A 24,401-nucleotide genomic window follows, 5' to 3' on the forward strand; every position below is an offset into this window, starting at 1 on the left:
AAACATAGGAATTGTACCGTCACAGACAAGTAAGCTGATCCGCAAAATAACTTTCAGAGGTTATGTAAATACTGTGTACCACACACTTTTTTTGTATTCCTCTACATCCCCCCGGTACGCACGCACGCACGCACGCACGCACGCACGCACGCACGCACTGTCTCAATCTCACAGTTCAGTGCTGGCACACAAACAGCTGTACTTTAATTGGGGGCAGTGGACAGGAAATGCCCATGAATGATGAAGCTGTATACCTGGGTTGAGTTGTTGCAGAAAAGCCTGCACATCTGCAAGAGTTTAGCTCCCAACAATCTAATGGCCCTCACGCTGAAATAAAGGGAGTGTGTGTGTGGGGGGGCACAGTTATCGTGCTCCGCACAATGTGCCATGCGTCGTGCTCGCTCTTTCAGAACCCCTATTGGTTTCATTTGTTGTCAACCAACAATAGAAAACGCACATTAATCCGCCGTTGGTCAGCAATCAAGCTGATACGCTAATAGCGCTGTGATGCATGACACATTAATAGCGTTTTAATGTGGAAATGTGCTCGGTGGCAAATTGAGAGTGCTCTGGATTGAAAAATACTCTTCCAAAAGGCTCATTTATCACATGATATGAGGTGTAGATGTGCACACGTTTGTGATGCATTTTTTTTAAATTCATTTTTTTATGATGGCACTCAAACACTTTTACGTGGCAACACTTTGTTTAAACATCATGTTTGTTGTTTGTTTATAAGCAGTAGGACATATTAAAGCACTTTGATTTGGGCAAAGTGCCGCCGTGCTTTGCCTAATCTACGCAGAATTATGTGGCTTCATCGGTACAAATAGCTTTGACATCCAGACCATATATGATTGACAGCTAGCTGGAGTGAGGCACAACGATGAGGATCATTCATATGTTTTGGCATATTTGTAGACAAGCTTTAATTTGTTTTGATATTATTGGCTATAATGTAATTTTGGAAGGATTAGCATAAACTATGCATTGTTTTCATCATGTCCCATTATGATTTTCAGCCTTTGGAAATGCCAAAACAGTGAGGAATGACAACTCTTCCAGATTTGTAAGTATATGCTACTGAATTGATGAACGTTTAATTAGTTTTCTTCTTGAATGGGGCCTTATTTGTAGAATAGTATGCACAGCTTGGATGTTTTTGGATTCAGACTTTATTCAAGCCATTGCATCATCGGACACTTTCATCTACGTTTTTCTAATTTCCTTAAAAATAAGCCCTACTGTATTTCTTAATACCCTACTTTTGTGTCCCCCTCAATGTTTCTTATTTCTTTACACTGTACATTTCTCATTAATGTGCTTGCATCAGTCTGGCTTTCACCAAATCAAACTAGTCTAGTGGCGATCTACTTTTGGGGCTGGATCAGTTCTGTCCGGACACATTATCCTTTGTGACAACCCGATGGTTTAAGAAAAAACCTGCAGACTGATGTTTTCTGCCTGTCCTTAAATGATTCATGTTAGTACGCGTTTCAAAGTCCCTCAAGGGGATTTTGTCCCATGTATGTTCTAATGTCCCATATCATGTGAAGACATGCAGTATATTGGATCCGTAACAGCAGGCCTTGCACGCTTGATATATTTCACGAGCACACGTTAACTGGCTTGTGTGAATGCTCGTTACATAAAGCTTTCAACGTGCACTTGCTGTTCATCAGCTGCAGAGTGCGTGAGTCAAATGGCAGACCAGAACCACTGGACTATCGGTTTGTCCAAACCTTCGTACGGTTACACAGATTTAATTAAGATGTAATTGCTCATGTTTATGAATTGACTGATTGATTCATAATATACGATGCTTATCTCGATGGCAGAGATGACATCATGAGAATGTGTCGGTGTGTAGACGGATCCAGGAGAGGATTTATTTCCAGGCAGTGCGGGATGAAAGGAGACTGGTGTGTTTTTTTTTTTCTCACGCTGTCTGGCTCGTTATTTTCAGGGAGGCCCGATCCAGCAGCATCTGCCTGCTCCAGGTTCCTCCCTTGTGGCACCGCATTGCATCAGATTACCCCCCCTAACACCCCCTGGATTCCTTTTTTATTTTTCTAACATGAATGTTTATTTAGCTGCAAATTCATGAGCCTGTTTATCTGAAAACTTCCGGTACATGTACTTGATTTAATTGACTTTTCCAAACACGATTTCAGGTTTCCTTTTCCCACTCTGTTCAATCATCTACCTACATTGGCACATTCAAACGCATGCCTGGACTTGTAGTTGTAACATGGAGTTCTGCATTATGAAGGATTATGCCCCTGATTTGTTTATATTTAGGTAACCTTGGCATACACCTCTAGACGAGGACCTCAGGCCTCCCCGCTGGATGCCAGTTCATCAGAGCACATCAGTTTATCAGAGACCTATGAATCAAACTGTCACTTAATTTTGCTGAGTGCAGCAGGCTTATTGGGATTGGCTGGAGCCCGCTCACCAGCAAAGCTTGGCCTGCTGAGTGAGAGAGTGAGAGTGAGAGTGAGAGTGAGAGAGTGAGAGTGAGAGTGAGAGTGAGAGTGTGAGTGATGGTGATGGTGGGGGGGCCTTTGCTCTACAGTCATTTCATAACCGTTCATGATTGGCAGCTGGTGCTGAGTGTGGGACCCACTGTGTTCGGCGTATATCAAAGTTCAGTTCTATCCATAGACACGAGTCTTGTTCTAAATGTTGTTCTCTTCTCCACAGGGAAAGTACATGGACATTGAGTTTGACTTTAAGGGAGATCCTCTGGGTGGAGTCATCAGCAACTGTGAGTAGTATTAACATGACAATGTACGCACCATATTTATTCATAGTCTTGTATCATATTAGCTATTGTTTTTTTTCTTGGCATTTTATGATGAATCTGACACTGATTTCTCTTCTATTAAACACACAAGTATCTGTGTTTATCTTAAAGTAGTCTCCTTGGCCATTTTGAGGTACAGTTGCACATTTTACAAAAGCTTTGGAATTGGGGAAAGCTTCATTAAAACTGATCTTAGCCCGAACCGGATGCTCGCCTCCACCCACTCGCGTTCACCCCTCCGCTCTTTTTCTCTGTTATCTTGCTTCTGTTCAAATTGTTGCATCTGCGCTTACTTCTCCGCCAGAGGTCACAGAAACAAAACGAGAAACGGATTGCCAAGACACAAATGAACCCCTGTCTGTTGGCTCGAGTTAGTCCAACACAAGGGACTTTCTGTGAAGAAGTGCCACTGACATGTGACTGCCTCAGACGGGGCGGGCCGGCCAGCCCGCTAGACAGTTGGACAAGGATGCTCTTGCGGAAGCAATGAAAAGATGACTGGACCGGTTTGGCTGGAGACAATGTGAAAGGTCACTTCGGTCCATTTAGGATGGAATATTTCAGAGACTCTGCACAAACGTAAATCAAATGTGACCACGTATATTAAAAGCGTTCAACGCAAAGCAGAAATGAAGACAGTGGCTCTTCACTGGTATTGTTCTTATCCTCTCTGCATCTTCGACCACAGCTCCATATTCCCACTGCCAGCCACTCAGCCGTGGATGTTGTATTATTGATGTGCCGGCTCTTATAGAATTATGTGATCTGTGGCCATTGGGTGCCACAGATTCCCATTGAGCCTGACCCAGCGCTAACTCTGACAGCCTCAGGTCTGTGTGTAGAGCTCTCTAGTTAGCGTATCCTCAGATTCAGTGAAAAGTGGCCCTCCTATCCTCAGCACCCACAGACCGTTTGTCTAAAGATCTTTTTTTAAAAGCCAGGAGAGATTTCACTGCGGGTTAAAATGATAGTTCATGTGGATATTTTTCTTTCAGTTCAGTCGGTTTTAAATGTAAACTCTCAAGTCTCGGAAAATTAGAGGTTCTTAACTAGACAAAGTGGATGCTATTATCCAGCCAGGATGGCAGTGAAGAGGATCTCAAGCAGCCTCAGATGCAGGAGCTCTGCTGTTGGTCTTTAATTAAATCATACGGAGCCTAATGCGGTGAGCAGATGATGGGTCCCCTTTTAATCAGCTACTGTTGCACTTGGTCGGGAGCCTGGGAGAAAGGGCTGATGTTTGAAAGTCTTGTGTGGTTCTCTTTGTGTGCGTGTGCGTGCGTAAATAACATTAGCTTGGTCACCTTGGCAACTTGAATATACACAGTTTGAACCAGGAAGCCCTCTGAGCTCCATAAAGATGCTGGGCATCCTTTGTACAGCCCCCTCATTTACTATTCCATGACACCTCAGTGAATCCCCATAGAAACCTTTCCCGTGAGGACTATGATTGGGGAAATATGTAATTGTTTCCTTTTGTTGTCCTGCCTTCCTTTTAAGATCTGCTGGAGAAGTCCCGTGTGGTGAAACAGCCACGAGGAGAGAGGAACTTCCACGTCTTTTATCAGCTCTTGTCTGGGGCCTCTGATGACACACTCAGTAAGTCCTAAAAACACTGGAAGGCATTGAATAGAAGCATCAAGGTATACATATCTGTCGTGTAGATAGGGGCAAACTTAACTAGATTAAAGTGCTCCTGTATCTGAGAGAAATACTCAAATGTACCCTTCTTATTGGCCCAAACCACAAACTGGGGTTGTAAAATATTCAGCCTGGAATAACTTCTGGTGTCAGAATATACACACATCTGCTCGCAGGAACTAACTAATCAGACTTTACAGTAGCTAGCTGAGCAGTCCTGTCCAAAGGAAACTATTCTCGCCACCATTGTGGGATCTTCTGTTGCTTGTTTTCCTTTAGGTGTCATACACCAGACTGGGATGGTTAACATGAGTATGTTTCCTATTTTTATTTAACTGTCATCTAGAAGCACCAGCATGCCACTCCTTAAGTTAAAGTGTTGCATAAATATTTTCCAGCAGCATTGCAGCTGCACACAACACATGGCTGATGCATTAATGGCCCGATCTTCCTGCCCGACAAACAGCACAGAGAACAAAGGCTCGCCGTGAAACCTGTTCCTTCTATTTGCTTTTCTGTGGACGGAGGGCATTGTTTTATGTCCGGAACGCAAGAGAACAAAATAACCATCATTGACTCGAGAGCACACGCACATCAGAGGGGCCTGGTTCAGCCGTAGTTAATGCTGCCACTAATGAAATCCGACACGTACACCCACCAAAGGAACAGATTTCTTTGCTACTAAATAGGAGGGCTTTTAAGAAGGCCATTTGATCTTCCATAATGGTGTTCACGGCAGTAACTCTAAGAGCGTTCCCTGTGTAGAAATGGTGTTTGCAGGGGGTGTATTAAGAGTATGGGTGTCACATTTTAACCTTTTTTAACCTTCAAGTGATTTTTTTTTTCTAGAAGGTCCTAAGGGGGGGGGGGGGGAAAGAGTATGAGTGTCACATGTTAACCTTTTTTAACCTTCAAGTGATTCTTTTTTTTGGAAGATTCTTTTTTCTAGAAGGTCCTCGGAAAAAAAGTGTATAACATACAGTACATTCATACATTCATTCATTAAATGACCATTAGACAACTTCACACTAATAGCTAGGAGGTGCCCGAAATATTGTAATAGTTGAATTGCCTTTAGCCCAACCGCTTTAAACAAATGTGTTCCGTGTCACAGAGAAGCTGAAGCTGGATCGGGACTTCAGCAAGTACAACTACCTGAGCCTGGACTCTGCTGCGGTCAATGGGCTGGATGATGCGGCCAACTTCAGGACAGTCAAAGTGAGTAGTACATCCACATATATCCTTGAATGATATTGCACTTTATGCTCATTCGGATTCTCCCAGATGATATTTTAAGTATTGGCCTAAATAACTGCTAGTGGAAATTATCTCACTTTACTGAAAAACTAAACCATAATGATCACAGTTTTCTAAACCCTTAATGGGCTCTCACAGAAGAATAGACAAACGAGACACACTCATTACAGGCGTCATGCCAAGATAATCAAAATCCTGCACAAAGGGTAGAGGCAGTGATTTCTCCTCATTTTCTGTGTGTAACGAACTACCAGAGCATACCGGTAGATTATAAAAGTCTGTCTTCTGGATCGTTAAAACCAAGTGAACTAAAACATGAGCTACTAGTGTTACATTGATTAAACACAGACAATTCCATGTCCAGCCTTTTATAATAAATGGTTTATCTTCTCATTTCTTTGGGGAAAAAAAACTCAACAAAACACCGGAGACGAGGCAGCTGCTTCCTTATATTTAAATAAGTTTGTGCGCACACATTGAATATCTCGCCCGCATGCACACTGTCACTACTTGTTATCCTCGCCAACGGGGACTCATGCTGTCGGATGTTGTGTCTTTGAGAGACTCTTGCGACTGCACTCCATTGTTTCCAGTCCTGCTCCAGCATGCTCCGCTTAGCTGCTGTTTGAGCCTTCGCAGGCTGTGCTGTCACATTCTGCTTCACTGGTTTCCTTGCGTTTCACATCCTGCTTCTCATCACCTCTCGCATGGAGTTTTCTCAGTATTCCCCATACAGCTGCGTTTCACCACCGGAAACGCAAGGGGATATTCCCACTAAACAATCGTTCTATAGCCAACGATTGCCACACTTTCTTTACACATTGAGTTCAATGTTTGCTTTACAATTAAACTCTGGACCAAAGGTAATGGTAACCCAAAGTACCACATCCAGTGGTGGAAAGTAACAAAGTAGATTTACTCCAGTTCTGTACAATAGTGAGAGACTTGTACTTTTTACTTGAGTATTTCCATTTTCTGCTATTTTACACTTTTGTTCCAAGTAACTTTGAAAATTCAGATGTTTAATACAAAATATACTCTGCGGACAAACTCCTGATACTTTGGGTATCATTCATTTTTGTACTTTTAGGTTTACGGAAAATCTTGACTGTCTGACAATTTACTAGTAACAGAGTATTTCTATACTGCGGTATAGCTACTTTTATTTCAGTAAAAAAGACGAGTACTTCTTCCACCACTGACCACAGCAAACAACACACATGAAGCCTGTTTTGTTAGATTTGTAAAGCAAGTTGGTTCATATTTGGCATTTGTGTGATGGTCTGGGATTCAGTTAAAACGCATTTAAATATTGAATTGGGTAATTTGCCGTTTTTAATGGGGAGAAGATAAGTTTCATGGGTTTTTGCTTGTCTCCTCTTTTCTTCAAAGAGGAGACTCATGAATTATGTAAATCAAATGGACTCTTAGCCCAGAGTCCCTCGAAATGGAGACCTCAGTCAGAAGAGATCTTTCTCTCCCATGGTGAGCTGGTTGACTCGGCTTATTTGGCGAGTGCAGCTTTTCCTTGTTCATTCCTTTTTTTCTTATTTGGCTATTCCAATTCATTATGACAGTTCTGGCTGCAATAATAATGTGTGTATCTATGACTGTGCAAACGCACCCGTACAATGCATGTATAGCTTAGTTCCCCTTTGCAACCCTGTGTTCGTGTTTCGTCATAAGGTTCAACAACATCAGCTGATCTGTGACTCTGTGACCATTCTTTTTTTGTTGTGCCCCTCCAGAATGCCATGCAGATTGTGGGCTTTATGGAGGACGAGGTGCAGTCGGTGCTGGAGCTGGTGGCGGCCGTGTTGAAGCTCGGCAACATCGAGTTCAAGCCAGAGTCGCGCTGTAACGGCACCGATGAGAGCCGCATTAAAGACAAAAATGGTGAGTTTGACGCACGACAGAGGTGGGTAGTATCTCTGATACTATTATAACTTCATTTTAATGATTTGGCAGCATGATGTAGTCGTGAACATGTTCAGATGCATATCAGACAAGTTGATTAATTGGATTAATTTGATAAATTTATTTTGATTCTGATGATTTATTGTGAATATCTTTGACATTTAAACCTTTTGACCATCATGACTTACTGGTCTGATGTCGAGCCACTGCCCCCTATTGGCTGCTTTGGTCTCTTCAGTCATCCCTCACCTATTACGTCTTTGTGTTTTTATTTGCGTGACACAAGCTGTTTGTCATCCTTTCCACAGATGTTCTCTTTAGGCAAATAATAATAATAAGTGGTCACAATTATGCCGACTCTTATTTTCATCCCTTTGTTGTTGTGTTTTTTTAAGATTTGAAGGAGATGTGTGAGCTTCTGGGGATCGAACAGTCGGTGCTGGAAAGAGCGTTCAGTTACCGCACAGTGGAGGCGAAGCTGGAGAAAGTGTCCACTACCCTGAATGTGGCCCAGGTCAGAGGGAAAGTTACACATCTGTCTTGCACCACTTATGCCGATATGTATTTGTCCTACTTGAATTGAGACACACACACACACACACACACCGGGCATGAAAATATAAAGGGACGTTTCTTCCCCCTGACTTGCTCCTATGGCTGCCGACTCCCATCCATGTCAATGCAACATGAAAACCTCTCCATTATAGATGAGCCTGATTCCTCCTGGAAATTCAAATGTAGGTCACATTTTAAGAGGTTAGTGAGTTCACTCAGACTCCTCGTGTGATTAGGGTGTTTGAAACGTGGTCCTGTGTGTCCAAAGGCAGGATAGGAGAGGTGTCAGAATTCACCTGACCTCAGAATAATACAATTTCAATTGCATCTATTTTGTACAAGCCAAAATTACAAGTTTGCCTCAGAGGGCTTTACAATCTGAACACATAATGTTGCCCCTCATGTTTAGTCTTAACGCCCAGGTGCCTTTTTTTTAAAATTTATTTTAAACTGTTGACCGGTTGGAAACACAAATGCAAAGACGGGTTGAAAATGAATTGATGCATTTTCATCCTCAGTAACGTGTGTCTATTTACAGGCCTACTATGCCCGAGACGCGCTCGCCAAAAATCTCTACAGTCGTCTGTTTAGCTGGCTAGTTACCAGGATCAACGAAAGCATTAAAGTAAGTAAAAACATTTATTTTGTTTTACTTCGTCAGTTGATTTTATCATCATGGTTTTTATTCTGCATTATTTTTCCTGCTGCGTTACACTGGCAGTACACCCTTTCATAGTGTGTTTCTAATGTTGACAATATTGTCTCCCTGCAGGCACAAACCAAAGCTCGCCACAAGGTCATGGGTGTGCTTGACATCTATGGCTTTGAGATTTTTGAGGTGAGACAAAAGGCAGATAAAACCCACTCTCCTTGTTCTAAGCCACCCAAACATTTTATTACATTCAAAAGGGTTTAGCCCCGGGCGGTTTCCGTGTGTGTTTTGGTACCTGTGAGGAGCTTATCAATAAGAACTGACGGCTGCTAAAACCCCACTCGCATCAGATTAGTTCCACTTTATTGCTCCCAGGGGTGAAATTATTCATTGTGGCATCGTCATTTCAACACTAAAATCGGCATTTCACAGCAGAAAAAATGCAACATTAAGGAACTGGTAAAATACACCGGAACCGCACAGCACATCATATACACTGTCTACAGCCTGATAGTCTGTCTTTCATACTTCAACCAAATATTATAGTACATATAGGTGTGGGTTATATGGGTTCCATTATGTTATATTACAGAGGGATGCATGTGCATGCAAACACGAGGCAGAGTGCACAGTATAGACTAAATGGAATAAATGTTGTTGCTCATTTGCTTCAGTCCCCCCCCCCCCCCATATTTTCATGTCTCTTTCATATCCCTGCCTGTTCACCCCACTCACTCTCAAGTCATCCCTCTCCTCTCATTCTTGTGTTGCGTCTTGGTCACCAGGATGCCGTAAGTAACACCTGCACCGGCCGGTTTGCATGTTGTGATCTAAACGACTTAATTCCGCTCCTCATTAAAGGCCATTCAGGGCTCCCGGTGTGCAGCAAAGCAACATGACTGAAGCGGTGCAAAAGAAGTCGTGGCCCCGTTTGAGTCATAACTCGACACTCATTTGCCCGTCTATTAGGGACACCCAGCTGAAACTAATGCACTGTAATACAGCAGCCCGACAATACACGCTACATTCATAAAAGTTGCTGTAAAATGTGGAGCTTTAGGAGAGGTGCTGGTGCAAGTGTATAGTTGTTTTTGAAGCTGCATTATGTTGAATTGTATTGCATTAAACTGAGAAGGGTAATACTCAATGATGGTAGACAGTTTTGGAGGATTTATTCCCTGCAGAGCTGTTATATTAGACTGCATTAGTTTTAGCTAGGTGCATCTAATACACTGGCTACTAATTGTGTTGCTGCTGTATTGAATGTCTCTGTATAGAAGAAGTTGACTGTTTTGGAACATACACTTATTCTCTATCTTTCCAAGCGATAAATGAGAAGATTTCTACCAGTGTCGTGTTTGTACGGCAACTATGAAGCTACAGTCCGTTAGCTTAGCTTAGCTTAAAGACTGAAAACCGGGCGCCTGGCTGTGTCTGAAGGTAATAACATCAATTTACACCTCTGAAGCTCATTTAATATGTCCCAAAGTAAATAAATGGAGTATTCATTGGCTGATAGTGGATTTACTGGTTTTTTTGTTTGTCTTTTTAACATTTGGGCAAATCCAGGCTAGCTAGTTCTGCTTGAATCCTCATTTTTATGCTCTGTTAAGATACGTCTCATAACTGTAGCGTCATATTTACTGTACAGACGTCTACAATGATCTATCTCTGGGAACGAAAGTGAATAAGCCTATGACCCAAAATGTTGAACAATTCCTTGAACATATACAGATTAGACTGAAGTGGTCATTTATAAACAAATTATTTTGAGAACTCTAAAGGTGTCAATTCATTATGTCAAGGTGAGTGTATGGCACATTCCTGTTCATGAAAGACTGCCATACAATAAAAGGAAGAATAGAAGAGAGTAGAAATGCCATTTTGGGTTGGTCCTCTCAGTTTGAGGCATGGTTTTAAGATGGTGGCTTCCTCCAACTTCTTTAAACCGCTTGTCATTAAACTGCTCAGTTTTAGCTGAAATATTTGTCGAATTTCAGTCTGGTGTCTGCTGCCACTTGGGTATAGACATGCTATTGTGTGTGTGTGTGTGTGTTTGGGTGTTTGTGTTAAGGGTGAAGACTACCTTTGGGTTTCTCAGTAAAAGGAAATGAAGTCTTAACTTCAGTCACTGACCTCCCTGAGGCGATGTGTTCTGTTTCCTGGTTGCTGAGAAACCTTGCTGCGTCTTTCACTCTGAGCTCTTGGACTAAACACGCTGCTCTAACCACTGCTGTGTCCTTAGCAAATGAATGTTAACCTAACCCAGCTCAGAATAGGGCTGTCTGCCAAACAGCATGACTTTTCATGGTCATAATTGACATCAATAATAATTGAGAGACTCCGTCAATGGTTAATGACATCTGTGACAATTTACAGGAACTGAAATGGTTTATAGTCATAAAGTACACTAGCCAGATTTTCTGGTATCAGTTGCTCAATATCCAGATTGATTACATGTTTGGTAAGTCGCGGTTGTTAAAGTGAAGAGGTAGAGGGAGTGAGTTGCAAGCTATAGTTTGTTCAAGCTAATTATTCCAGGTATTATACTGCTTTTTACAGATTTAGAGTCTGTCTCCACGGCTCAAAAAAGATGCCCTTTTCACTGGATGTAACTTCAAACAATGTTGCATGGACAGTTTAAACCGCCAGAAGGGAGTTTGCAGGTTTTGAAAATGTGATTGCATCACTGTGGATGTATTTCTCAGATCAAATTGACTAAATCTTATCTCTATACTAAAGCTATAATTCCAGGAACTTTCTTTGTGCAAAATGTGTTTAAACCATCCTGTAAGGTTTCCTTGTCAGTACACATTGGTACAACCATCCCCTTTAATAAAAACACTGCAGGAAATTGATGGAGCGGCAAACTTTGGCAGATATGTGACCATGCTTATGGATGTTTGCAGCGAGGAAAGAAATAAGAAAATGAAGCAGCAGCAGTAGTAGTCTGTGCAGCAGAAACGACAAGAAGCAAGCTCCCGCTTTTTAATAGCTTCTGAAATTGAACAGATATGGTAAAGTTCCACTTTCCCCTTTTTTTTGCAGGAAAAAAAAAGCTATTTCACTGACAACAACATTGAACAACGAGCGAACAGCCAGCGCCATTATTCCACATGTCGACTAAAGCTGGAACTGATTGTTTTTTTTCTCCTGCTGCCGCTCCCTCAGGAAAACAGCTTTGAGCAGTTCATCATCAACTACTGCAACGAGAAGCTGCAACAGATCTTCATCGAGCTGACGCTGCGTGAGGAGCAGGAGGAGTACATCAGAGAGGTGTGTGTGTGTGTGTGTGTGTGTGATGAGTAAATGTGAGTACATACAGTGGACACTTGGATAAATTACCCATGAAGCCCAGCCTGTAGCCCTGGAAACGCTCTCTCTCACCTGCAACTGTACATCTATATCCTTCAACATGTCCGCTCTCCGGTTGTTGTGTTGACGGTTCATCCTCGCAGTTCCGCCCCGCAGCATGATCCCAACCTGGTTGCGTCACTCATCTGTTAAACCTCTTGTGCCGTTTCGGCCAAATCTGAATTCTTGCCCTCGACCTAAAGACATTTCTACTACATTAATGTCCTCCACCCCGTGTCTGTGGTCCATCACACTCTTGAGTTTATTCTCTCCCCGTCTCCCCTCTGTGGAGTTGCGAGGACGGAAGTGATCCCTCACTCCAGCAAGAGTAAACACTCCCCGTTGTGGGCCTTTTAAGCTCTGTTTGTTTTCAGAACCCTGTGTATGTGAGTGCTGCAGTGATGGTGACCCCCTTCCCCACTAACACCACCACCAATGATATTCCACTCTTGGCCTCTATCCAGTGTAATGCATGGGAAAATACCACAAGGCTGGAGAAAGGCGGGAGGACCACCAATCAGGCATTTTAAATTGGTTTAAGCCACGCCTTATTTGCTCTCCCTCCTCCCAAAATGGTCTGTCACATTGCTTCCTTCAACCAACGTTATGTTTCCGCCCCATTAGCAGCTGTGAAAGAGAAGTCGGTGCGTTTTTTACATTTTTTTTGGAGGACAGTGGCCTGTTTTTAGAGGGTAAGATGGAGAATGTTTTGCCTTTCCTCTCCAGAAAGGCTACGTGCCCTGTCTCAGATGATCAGAAGAGATTGAGCAGAAGAGAAGGGCTGGAAAGACAATTATGGCCATGAAGATGGATGTACCAACATTTAGACTAATTTAATGATTTAAAAAAAAAACTGCTCTAAATATAATTATCAAAGATTGCATAAATGAGGAATGATAAATGTTCCTTTTTAACGGGGGCTACTCCATTTAGAGTTTACGGGACATTTGTTCTCATTAGTCCCAATGCCCCATGTAAGTGTTAGAGATATCAATGTGTCTAGACTGAGTATAACCTCGGTTTATAACTATGTAAAACATATGGCTTGCGATTAGAGTTTGAGACTTAGATTTACACATTGCCAGGTTCTGCGTTCATCCAGCCCAAGGTGGTGGGAGAGACCTGGATCCACTTTTTTTTAAAATATGTTCACATTATATGCATAATTTGTCTCATGTATTGTCTTTGTTGTACATTGTGTGATGTTGATCATTCTGTACACACATTTGTTGAACGTCTGTCCGTCCTCGAAGAAGGATCCCTCCTCTGTTGCTCTACCTGAGGTTACTTCCATTGTTCCCCATTAAAAGTTTTTTCCCGTATCCACTGCGACGGTTCAAGGACAGGGAATGTCGTATGCTGTTCAGATTGTAAAGCCCCCTGAGCCACATTTTGGATGTATATAAATACAATTGACTTGACATGACTTTTAAAGCTTGAGGATGAGACAATCACCTCCAGGCGATATAGTGTCGAGAGGATGTCCCAAACAGAGACTAACCTGAGTAGATGCATGAAAATTGGCTGCACTGAACAACTCTGGTTGTGACTGCCATCAATTGGGGCTACTTCACATCAGCTATGTTTAGCATCACACTTTTGTCAGGTCTGTATGATGAACTTGTACTTGTTGACTGTGAAATCTGTGTTGATGAGGTGACTGTCCTTCAGGTACTTGACCAGGTGCTTTGTGTTGCGTCTAAATACAGTCAGCAGATTCGTCAACCACTCAATTCTGAGAGTCTATCTGATGGGGAAAAGATGTCTCGTTGGCTCAAGATGGAAAAGCCATTGTCCTTTTTTGACCTTTTTTATTTCTTTTGTTACAGGGCATCGAGTGGACCAACATTGAGTATTTCAACAATGCTATTATCTGCGACCTCATTGAGAATGTAAGTCACTCTCCAAGCTACTAAAAAAACAGTTAAGTTCTTCAATTGTTTTGCAGACCACAAAATGACAGCTAGAGACCAGTGGCAAAGAACCACACGACTCTTGAGTATTGAACACAACTTTTATTTATTTTTTTATGCCTGTCTACTTTGCCGTGTCCAGCACCAAAGTGGCATCTTGGCCATGTTGGACGAGGAGTGCCTGAGGCCGGGCACGGTCACCGACGAGACCTTCCTGGACAAACTGAACACCATTTGCGCTGAACACCAGCACTTTGAGAGTCGCCTCAGCAAGAATTCAAAGTACATCACGGACCACAGCCTGCCGCACACTTGCTTCCGCATTCAACACTACGCTGGCAAGGTACTGGAACATTAGTCTGGACAAAACGATAAGGAAGTACAATATAATGTTTGTTTGAGCAATACGGTGTCATAAAGGGAATGGAGAGATATTGATAGTAATATGATCAGTTTATGCATCTTATCAGACAATTAAATTATTGACAGGCACTCGGTAGTATAAAAAACTAAACTGAATTACTCTGGAAAATAGTTTTTGGTCAGTTGTGCTTCCATGATGAGGAGAAAATGTTTTTTAGTCATGTCTGTTCTCCCTGCCCATTTCAAGGTGCTTTACCGTGCCGAGGGTTTTGTAGACAAGAACAACGACCTGTTATACCGGGACCTGTCACAGGCCATGTACAAGGCCAACCACAGCCTCATCAAACAGCTGTTCCCTGAGGGCAACCCAGCCAAAGTCAACCTGAAGAGACCACCGACTGCTGGATTCCAGTTCAAAGCATCAGTGGGGACGCTGATGAGGAACCTGCAGACCAAGAACCCAAACTACATCCGGTAAAGTCCTGTCATTCCTACAGAGTTATTAACCTGCCAGTCAAGGATAATTGTGAGCTTTTCAGTAGTAAACAGTATTGTAACCTTGGTGTGAAAAACCTCTCCCTTTTGCTTCCCAGGTGCATCAAGCCCAATGACAAGAAGGCCTCCCACATCTTCACCGACTCACTGGTCTGCCATCAGGTGCGCTACCTGGGCCTGATGGAGAACGTCCGTGTGAGGAGAGCAGGCTACGCTTTCCGCCAGGCCTACGAGCCATGCCTGGAGCGCTACAAAATGCTCTGCAAACGGACCTGGCCCCATTGGAGCGGGCCTGCCAGGTAACGGTTGTGTTCATTGTAAAGCACTGACTTAATTGCTTGGGCAGCTGAGGGAGGTAGAGGGAAAGGAGTTTTGTCACTGGAAGGTCGCCAAAACAAATCCCTCCTATGGGTCTCTGTGAGAAAATGTGAGTGTGGAAACTGAGCAACGCTCATTGGTATCTTTAACTAAGGCTCTGAGCCTCAGACTGCTCCCAGTGGAGTGACTGTGACCAGCACTAATAGACTGCAGTTTGAGTGGTCAGCTCCCAGGTGTGATTGTGTGGAGCTGTGTGAATGTGAAACAGGTCGTTGCTGGAAAAGGGCTCAGATAGCTTTTCCTGGATAAATAAAGGTTCAATGGGGCGGGGGATAATAATCAGCTGAACTTGACAACGGTTTACTCAACACACACTCAAAATATATATATGAATCAAAGTAGTAGTAGATTACACTGTCCTTTTTAGGGAATGGTTATTTTATTACTTTTTATATGATAATGTGTTTGCGTTTCTTGTGACTCACGTACAGTTTCAGGTATCGATGTCCTCTGAGACGCCAGCAACAGTGCTGCCACATACTGGACCAATGGTTCAGCAGAAATTAACCATTCCCTCTCTGAACCACAACATGTTGAGGCATTGCTTCCTCTATCTGTCTCCTCTGTTCCAAATCAGCCAGACATTGTTGCATTCTCTGTGCGGGTAAAAGCACTGATTCCTATCTGCTGTACCACACATTGGCATCTTGCCCCCCCTACCTCTCCTGCACATGTTCTGGAATTGTTTCGTTCTCTTTTAATCATTCTCTTTCCTCATGTTTCTCAAACTCTACACCCCCCAGTGCCGTTTTCTCTTGTGTAAAGAAAAATGTTCCCAGTTCTTCTGCGCAGTTGCTCTTATGTTGTTGATCGCCCCTCGAATGTCAAGTATGTTTTGGATGACCCTTCTGACTACTCCATAGGGAAGGAGTGGAGGTGCTGATGGCCGACCTCAAGGTTCCAGCCGAAGAGTTCTCCTACGGCCGCTCCAAGATCTTCATCAGGAACCCAAGATCGGTAGAAAACAGATAAAGCAGCCCTGCATCCCTTAAATATGTATTGTAGCCAATTTTGACATCTGCTGTGTACTCGGGTCGATCAGACTGTGAATGTCTAATGGTTGAATGCAACATGCTCAGCTGCCCTGTTTTCTCACAGTAAGATATTTGTAAAACAGGGTGAGCTGCACTTGGAGGCTCCCCCCCCCCCCCCCCCCCCCCCCCCCCCCCCCCCCCTTCGGCAATTAGTATGTAACCACCAGAAGAAGAAAAGAAACCCACATGGTTTCACTTAGCCCACCCATCTAACATGGGAAATGAGCTTCTTTACTGAGCGCTTGTAGGCTCTTCAACAGCTCAAGCCTGCAGCGTATGAATGGACTTTCTCTCCACCCGCTGAAAAGACCAACAAAGCTTGGAATAACATGATCTCATTGTGAGAGAATTCTCTTTTTCTTTTCTTTTTTTCTACAATTGACTTTTCTATCTGATCAACTTATCTGCCTCATATATCTGCAGTTTCCAGACTATATTTCTTTTGGCTGTTAATCCACTAGCCACGCCTCCTATTTCAATTATCAAGGTATGGAGAAATTCTAAAACATGTGGCATTAATAGTGAAACTCTCGAGGTACTTTATTGATTCTACCTCTAAGTTAAGTGCTATAAATATAGTACCTTATTTAACCGTACCTTACATTACAAGCCAGATTGAGCAATGAGAAATTCTGTTTTTCCACACTTATGCAAAGCAGTGATATGAAAAAAAGACTGTGATATGCTGCCTGCAGATGAACAAACTGCAGTGATTTACAGCAATACAATCTTGTACTCTCATCCTTGATGTAGATAAGTCAATTTTTTTTGTCTCGCCATGAGTCCAAGCAGGAAAGGGTTATCAGGCTCCACCCCGCTCCTATCGGCAGACGGATTGGACTTTGTACTTGATATCACCGAATCAGTATTTGCTCAGATAAAAAAAAGCATTTCTATTGATCTCACAGATCAGATTATAACTGCAACCTTTATTGCAGAGGTTACGAAGACACTGTTCTTGCCAAAAGGAAATTTGAAATTGATACCTGCCAATTTCACACCGTACAGACAAGTTTTCTCCTCGCCTCATTCGTGTGCTTGGCATCTCCTTTCCCCACAGCTCTTCTTCTTGGAGGAGAGGAGGAGGCAATGCCTGCAAAACCTTGCCACACTCATTCAGAAGATCTACCGTGGCTGGAAGTGCCGCACCCACTTCCTGCTGCTGAAGAAGAGCCAGATAGTGGTGTCAGCATGGTACCGCCGATATGCGGTGAGGCTCTTTGGGGAAATGCAAAGCTCAAAATTGTGCACAAAGCAAAATTGACTCAACAGTTTATTCCCTATCTTTTCCTTTTCCATCTCTCAGCAACAAAAGAAATACAAGAAGATCAAGAGCGCCACCACTGTGGTGCAGTCCTACACCAGGGGATGGCAGGTGCGCACCTCCCTGTGAATTCCCTCCGTTTAGAATAAAATGTTGCCGTAAAACCAAGCCAAAATCATGACAAGAAAGCAAAAATAAATAAAAATGTTTGCTTTTTATATCTCACCAGGCCCGCAAACTCCTGAGAGAGCTGAAATATCAGAAGAGATGTAAAGAGGCAGTGACCACCATCGCAGCCTTCTGGCACGGCACCCAGGTACAGCCACATTAAAGTGCAGAAGGATATCAAGAGAGTGAAGTTATTACTACAATGCAGCAACAGCCTGTGTTTGTTACAGGCTTCTCTTTTTCTTTTTCTTTTTCTTTTTATCCATGTCGGAAAAAAAGCTGCTCTTGAAGTCTTAACAGTATTGCATTAAACCCTTTTTTTATTTTTCATCTTATGCGGTGCTCCTGCCTAATTGCCCAACAGTATTACAGAAACACAATATGTTCCTTAACAAAGCTATCCTTGATGTTATTGCTGCCGTTTCCCTTTTTGGTCCTGCTTCGTTTGCTGATCACACAACTGCCACTTCTCTTTTTCTTCCCCCTCCCCACTCCTCTTTCACTTTGCTTTTCTTGATTCTTTTCCTTCTTACATCCTCAACCTGTCTTACATAACGCCCACCACGTCCCACCAGGCTCGGATGGAGCTGAGGCGTCTAAAACAAGAAGCGCGGAATAAACACGCTGTGACAGTAATTTGGGCATACTGGCAGGGAACCAAGGTATTTCCACCCAGCCTTAGTGTGTCTCCGTCCCAGCTGTCTTGTCCTCTCTGTTCACCGTGTCCCGTCACATCCCATTCCCATGATGCAAACAGCCTAATGGAGTAGCAGCCCCTCTGAATGAACCTCGGTCCCGGTCCTTCCGTTGCCCACTGGCCTGATGTTAATGTGGCCTTATTGTTGTTCGTGCCGTTTTCTGTTTTGTAGCTCTGACAAGTATAATTATCTTGACGTGTTTCGTCATTTATTCCCGTCATGGGGATACAAACCAGAGCTAGATTTCTACACGTATGAAACTCCACTCTCTAATCTTGTTCAGCCATGCAGTGCCCACCACACGGATGCTTTGCATTGGTATATAAGAGACATCTCGCGCTCCCGCTGAGATGTCTCTTCTTAATATAGTGATTTGCTGACATCAAAATAAATACGCCTGGAATTATGTCAATATGTCGACCCTTTTATAAAAAACGTGGATGTGTATAATCAACCACCCCGTTGTCTCATCCCTTGGCATCCTTTGTTGTCTTTCGTCAATGTCTCCTCCTAATGCTTTTTTTCACATCTACTCAGTACCTCCCCTGGGACGAGTACGTTTTGAATGTCACTAAAATTAACCTCCCCCCCCCCGCAACTGCCACCGCTTTTCATCAGGCCCGGAGAGAGCTGCGTCAGCTGAAGGAGGAGGCGAGGAATAAACATGCCGTATCGGTCATTTGGGCCGGCTGGCAGGGCACCAAGGTATTTGGGAAGCCTGTTGACTTGTCTTGCCGTGACTTGCCGCCTCATCAACACCCCCCCCACCTCCACCCCACCCAGAAAAAAAACTCAACATTCCCATCATTCTGCATAACCCATTCCACACATTTCATGTACAATGTAAGCCGCTGAAAAGTGTAAAGAGGAGTCTTTTACACCGGCGCCTAATTCATTTTACTAATCTAAGTAGCTGAAGGTTACATGAGCAACACCATTTTCGGGAGGATCACACACACACACCCACCCCGCAGAGACCGCCGGGTCGTGTTTTTGTGTGTTTTCAGCTTCTTCCTCCAACGTCCATGCCTCACCAGTGCACGTTGCCTGCCCTCTGCATGACTCCTTTCCTCTTTGTGTAGTTAATGCATGTTTACTCTTTGCACCACAGTACTGTTTGTCTTTTTTAGAGGGAGCTGTTTGGATCCTTTTGACCTTTTGTTGCCCGTGTTGTAACTTTTGCTTTTCTCCTGTTGTCAAAGTCCCACTAAATAGCACAAAGTCTGTTTCTGTTTCAGAAGTTTACCTGATGAAATGTATGTCATATTTGTTTCTGTGGTCGGAGCAGTAGAGCTGTACTTTTGCAGGCTCGCCATGGTCACACGGGTGGTGTGTGTGTGTGTGTGTGTGTGTGTGTGTGTGTGTGTGTGTGTGTGTGTGTGTGTGTATTTGATGTTTGTGTCTCCCTCTTCTTGCTCTCATCTTCTCTTGCTTCATTTGTTCCCGCTCTCTATCTCTTCCCACGCGCCCCTTGAACAGGCTCGCAGGGAGCTGAAGAGACTGAAGGAAGAGGCCCGGCGTAAGCATGCGGTCGCTGTGATTTGGGCCTACTGGCAGGGACTCAAGGTACCTACCAGCCCCACGGCGCAGCCATCGGCATGTCTGCCACCTACTCATCACCCCTGACTCTTCATCCTCCTCAACCATCTGCTATGTGCACACTTCTAAAAGAAGCCAGTCTCATCCTCGTGCTGTGATCACATGTTGTCCTTAATGGCATTGTTTCAGATTAGCTTTCGATGCAAAGACCCCAGAGGTTAAGCACATTGGAACATGAGGGTTGCACATGGTTATTGGTGGATATATTGCAACTTTTTTTGCAAATCCCACCATTGAAACAGTAACACATGTGTTTTTTATGCATATACAACAGAGAATTATGCTGTACCGCCGCAACATATCATTTCCAGTTTATTTGAGGCACCCAAAGCATTGAAAAGTTTGATTTGAAACTGACAAACCAGGCCCTGGTTACTCAACACCTCCTTTTGGAAAGAAAAGATCCGACAAGCTAGTTTAAGGTCAACTTCCTCTCATTAGTCTGTAGTTTTAGATTCATTTGAGATAATTATTTATGGACTGCTGCTGTTTTCCTCTTTTTTCCTTCTTTATTTCTAAATGTCTCCCGCTGTCTGCTCCCTCTACATCTGTTCAACTAACCTGATATGAAGCAGCATCACTTTGTGTCCCCAACAGTATTTTTTTGACTTGTTATTTGTTTGTCTTCAGGTGTGTAAAGTGTCCGTGTCCTACTTTCTGGTGCTTATCTGTTGCGTGACTCTCTGGTCGTCACACTAGTCATATTTTTGCAGTGTTAATCTTTTCATTGTGTTGATTGACCACCCTGCACCGCACAATGCACCTGTTCACAACTCTATTTGTGCAATTAAGGTCAGCACAAAGGTCATGTGACACAACAGTCATTGACTTTTCAGTATTATAAAATTCCGTAATCGTTGTAATTTTAATTAATTCCAGCAGCCTGGAGTGTTTTCTGTTCCAGGTGTTCATTGTTTGTGGCTAACCAAACGTCTGTTCTAGTGTGCTTTGTGTGCATACTGTCATCGTCCTATTGGTGTATTCCTCTGTCCTGCTCACATCAAACTAATGGGTGGCAGGAGGTGATTGACCTGATTTTGGTTTATTTCTGTCCTTTTATTGCTGTAAAAGGTGCGCAGAGAGTACAGAAAATTCTTCAGGGCAAATGCAGGCAAGAAGATCTATGACTTCACCATCCAGAGAATTGTAAGTGGGACTTGAATCGTTGCTTGCTCGACTAGATGATTGTGTTCCTTGCTATGAGAAAAAGGGTATTTTGTTTCGTTATTTGCTAGAATGTTAACCTGCATTTATGTCCATCTTTCCAGATGCAAAAATACTTCCTGGGCCTGAAGAGCACCTTACCCTCCATGTCACCCATTGACAAGAGCTGGCCTGCCAGGCCTTACCTCTTTCTGGATGGAGTCCACACAGAGCTGAGGACAGTCTTCCATCACTGGAGGGTCAGTCAGCTCTGTTTGTGCCCTTCACCCATATTTAATTCCTCTGTCAAATATTATCTAACGCACACCTGGTAGACAAGCCAGTAGTTGAATGAAGTGAGCATCGAGTTCATCAGCTTTAGTCGAGCATTCCACTTGCGATATCAAACAAATAGCCAGCCAAGGGCAGTAACAACCAATAAAAAACAAAACGGTAATATCAGTGCAAATAATGAGACGACAAGATCCACATAACAAACTGAAAACTTGAATATTGAAGCTTAAACCAACCAACCACCAGGCAATACAAAATATGTAATATTCAATACAGCAACCCTCATTTGAACTGCTGTTTGTGTCTTCAGTGCAAGAAGTACAGGAGCCAATTCACAGAGGAGAAGAAGGCAGTTTATGAGGAGAAGCTGGAGGCCAGTGAGATCTTCAAAGATAAAAAGGCTCTCTACCCAAGCAGGTACTTGAAATTCACTGGGACAGAGTGCTCTTTGTTTCGTGGTATACCATAGGTATATAACAGTAATATCTAAAAGTGTCAGAGCTCTCAGGCTCCATGTAATAGGCCTGTGTTTGTTTCAGCGTGAGCCAGCCCTTCAGAGGAGACTACCTGGAGATCAGCAAGAACCCCAAATATCAGAAACTCAACAGCGCCATGGAAGAGAAGGTTCTGCTGGCTGACGTGGTCAACAAGATAAACAGGGCCAACGGCAAGGTGAGGCATCACTCGAGCCCCAATGTTTTCAGCCCCCACACAAGCTAAATGGATTGTGAAGGCCAAACTTTAAGCATTGATTACATCGTGACACCGCTGTTTAGAGTTTAGCTCCACTTTTCCACACATAAAACTAGTATGTTGTTTGGATGGGTATTTCACCCCCACTGTGTAGTAATCCGATATGTTTTGACATCTTAACCGCTATCATTATTTTTGTTCCAGCAAGATAGCAGACGCGTGGGGACATCTGTATTATGTTTTACCCTTAACGCTGTCCCAGTTTCGAGATCAGGTGGTGGCTTGGAAAGCCGAGAAGACATTTCGGTCTGCACTATTTGCCCGCGAGAATGACGGACAGTTTCTGCTCTCGTCCGCAGGGCACGGCTCGAATCTTCCTGCTGACTAAAAACAGCGTTGTCCTGGCTGACCAGAAGACCGGCCAGGTGAAGGCCAGCGTTCCCCTGCCGGACCTCACCAGCGTGTCAGTGAGCACGCAGAGTGACGGCTTCTTTGCTCTCAAACTCAAAGAGGTGAGGCAGACCTGTTGTGATGTCTAGATTTCGGGCAGATATGATTGAGTATTGATCTTCTCATCCATCCAAACAATGTCCAACTATCCCATTGAAAGCCTGCTAAGACACAAACGCTGTTACTTTGCGATCAACAATGAGCACTAGTACTGAGATATCTATAGAAACTAAACTGAAAAATTACACTAGACAGCATTTGTGCACACAGTGAAAGTAAGCTTGCAGTAATGTGCCTAAGTTCTTAGCTGAAGTAGATTTATTGTTTGCTCAAATTAAATTATGCTATTTGTTTAAATGATGGTGGGTCACATTGATACACGATTTTTTTAATGCTCCCATTTTGCTTCAGGGGTCAGCCTCCGCCATCAAAGGAGACTTCTTACTCAGCAGTGAACACCTGATCGAGATCATCACCAAACTCCACCGCACCGGGGCCACGGCTGCAGACAGCGAGCAGCTCAACATTGACATCTCAGACGAGTAAGAGGGCCGAGTTAAACCTGGTTGCTCTGGTCGACGGGTGCGATTCGCCCTACGCCTGGATGATGTTTAATGACGCGTTGTGTTTCTTCTGTGTGACAGGTTTCTGGTGCAGTTCAAGCACGACAAAGTGTGCGTGAAATTCATCCAGGGAGCCCCCAAGAACGGCAACAGCGTGTCCTGCAAGCGCAAGAACAACCGCCTGCTGGAGGTGTCGGTGCCCACAACAGCTTAGTGCAGCTCCCTCGCCAGGTTTAGGGACGACCGAACAACGAAACCACCACCCACTCCGAACCTCTGGTCACAAGAACCATCACCCCAGTGCCCACCCCGAGCTTTCGAATGAGTGCAGTTATTTGGCTTGTCGTGGTGTCGTTTTTTTCCTTCAGTCTAGATTTACTCGAGTGCCACTATAGATGTAACCATGTGCCACTTTTTTTGGCAAAGAAAACCCTCGTCTGGGGATGCGCAGAAGTTTGGTGAATTATGTCACTGGTGTTTTGTAAAACTGGGGTAAAGAGTTGAAAATGGATGACAAAAATGTCGCAAGAAACTTCTGTATACCAGTGGCAATGTTGATAATGATTGTTCTTCCTCCATGTTGAATTATTCTTCAGAGAAAATGTAATTATAAGAACTTTGTGACAAGCTCAAGCCTCAACTGGCCTTGACTCATCAATTTTTAAGCGTCTCTGGCTTTAAGCAGATGGCTTAGAATTTGAGATGAACTGGGAACTTTTGGGCTTGGCCTGTCAGATTTAGACTCTCTTAAGAACATAAATACTGCACTTGTTTTCACCTCTGTGTAACCAAAAGAGGATGAGCTGAAAAATAATTTGATTGTATGTTTTATATATATATATATATATATATATATATATATATATATATATATATATATATATATATATAAAAAATGTAATTTGCTCGATAATTGTAAAACCCCTTTTTGTATCCTCCTGCATGTGCCATTGAACCAGTCCCGTGACTTGTCACGTACTGGTATACAAATGCGAACGTTGAAAACCACGCAGTTGCTTGACCCCATTCTTCACAACATCCTTGCCAAAAAATGTTTGATTAGGGGGGGATCGTATCGACCTGTGGTGGCAATTTCTTGTAAATTTTGACGGCACTGCACGTGATAAACTTCAATTCCTCCCCAAGCGCAGTACAATTCAT

The 24,401-nt window shown here is 43.4% G+C and overlaps 1 protein-coding gene across 9 annotated transcripts in view; it reads left to right on the top strand.

Annotated features, from left to right (window-relative positions):
* Positions 1-24,039, top strand: part of myo1b (myosin IB) — a 52,955-nt gene extending 28,916 nt beyond the window's left edge. For 3 of the 9 annotated variants that reach the window (XM_034562236.1, XM_034562237.1, XM_034562244.1), the window contains 27 exons: positions 1,023-1,069; positions 2,707-2,770; positions 4,310-4,408; positions 5,565-5,668; positions 7,456-7,603; positions 8,020-8,138; positions 8,718-8,804; positions 8,952-9,017; positions 9,617-9,622; positions 12,003-12,107; positions 14,015-14,077; positions 14,241-14,441; positions 14,709-14,935; positions 15,055-15,255; positions 16,198-16,291; positions 17,429-17,578; positions 17,675-17,743; positions 17,862-17,948; positions 19,117-19,203; positions 19,978-20,064; positions 21,169-21,243; positions 21,366-21,500; positions 21,845-21,951; positions 22,074-22,206; positions 22,587-22,739; positions 23,089-23,219; positions 23,322-24,039. In XM_034562236.1, the coding sequence (XP_034418127.1) occupies positions 1,023-1,069; positions 2,707-2,770; positions 4,310-4,408; positions 5,565-5,668; positions 7,456-7,603; positions 8,020-8,138; positions 8,718-8,804; positions 8,952-9,017; positions 9,617-9,622; positions 12,003-12,107; positions 14,015-14,077; positions 14,241-14,441; positions 14,709-14,935; positions 15,055-15,255; positions 16,198-16,291; positions 17,429-17,578; positions 17,675-17,743; positions 17,862-17,948; positions 19,117-19,203; positions 19,978-20,064; positions 21,169-21,243; positions 21,366-21,500; positions 21,845-21,951; positions 22,074-22,206; positions 22,587-22,739; positions 23,089-23,219; positions 23,322-23,454 (2,978 nt within the window). In that variant the 3' untranslated portion in view covers positions 23,455-24,039. The remainder of the gene's footprint in view (positions 1-1,022; positions 1,070-2,706; positions 2,771-4,309; positions 4,409-5,564; positions 5,669-7,455; positions 7,604-8,019; positions 8,139-8,717; positions 8,805-8,951; positions 9,018-9,616; positions 9,623-12,002; positions 12,108-14,014; positions 14,078-14,240; positions 14,442-14,708; positions 14,936-15,054; positions 15,256-16,197; positions 16,292-17,428; positions 17,579-17,674; positions 17,744-17,861; positions 17,949-19,116; positions 19,204-19,977; positions 20,065-21,168; positions 21,244-21,365; positions 21,501-21,844; positions 21,952-22,073; positions 22,207-22,586; positions 22,740-23,088; positions 23,220-23,321) is intronic. The other 6 variants (XM_034562239.1, XM_034562240.1, XM_034562238.1 and 3 more) reach the window with 6 other exon arrangements.
* Positions 24,040-24,401: the final 362 nt, after the last annotated feature.

This window comes from Cyclopterus lumpus, chromosome 21, assembly GCF_009769545.1.
Source record: "Cyclopterus lumpus isolate fCycLum1 chromosome 21, fCycLum1.pri, whole genome shotgun sequence".
NCBI classification, from domain to species: domain Eukaryota; kingdom Metazoa; phylum Chordata; class Actinopteri; order Perciformes; family Cyclopteridae; genus Cyclopterus; species Cyclopterus lumpus.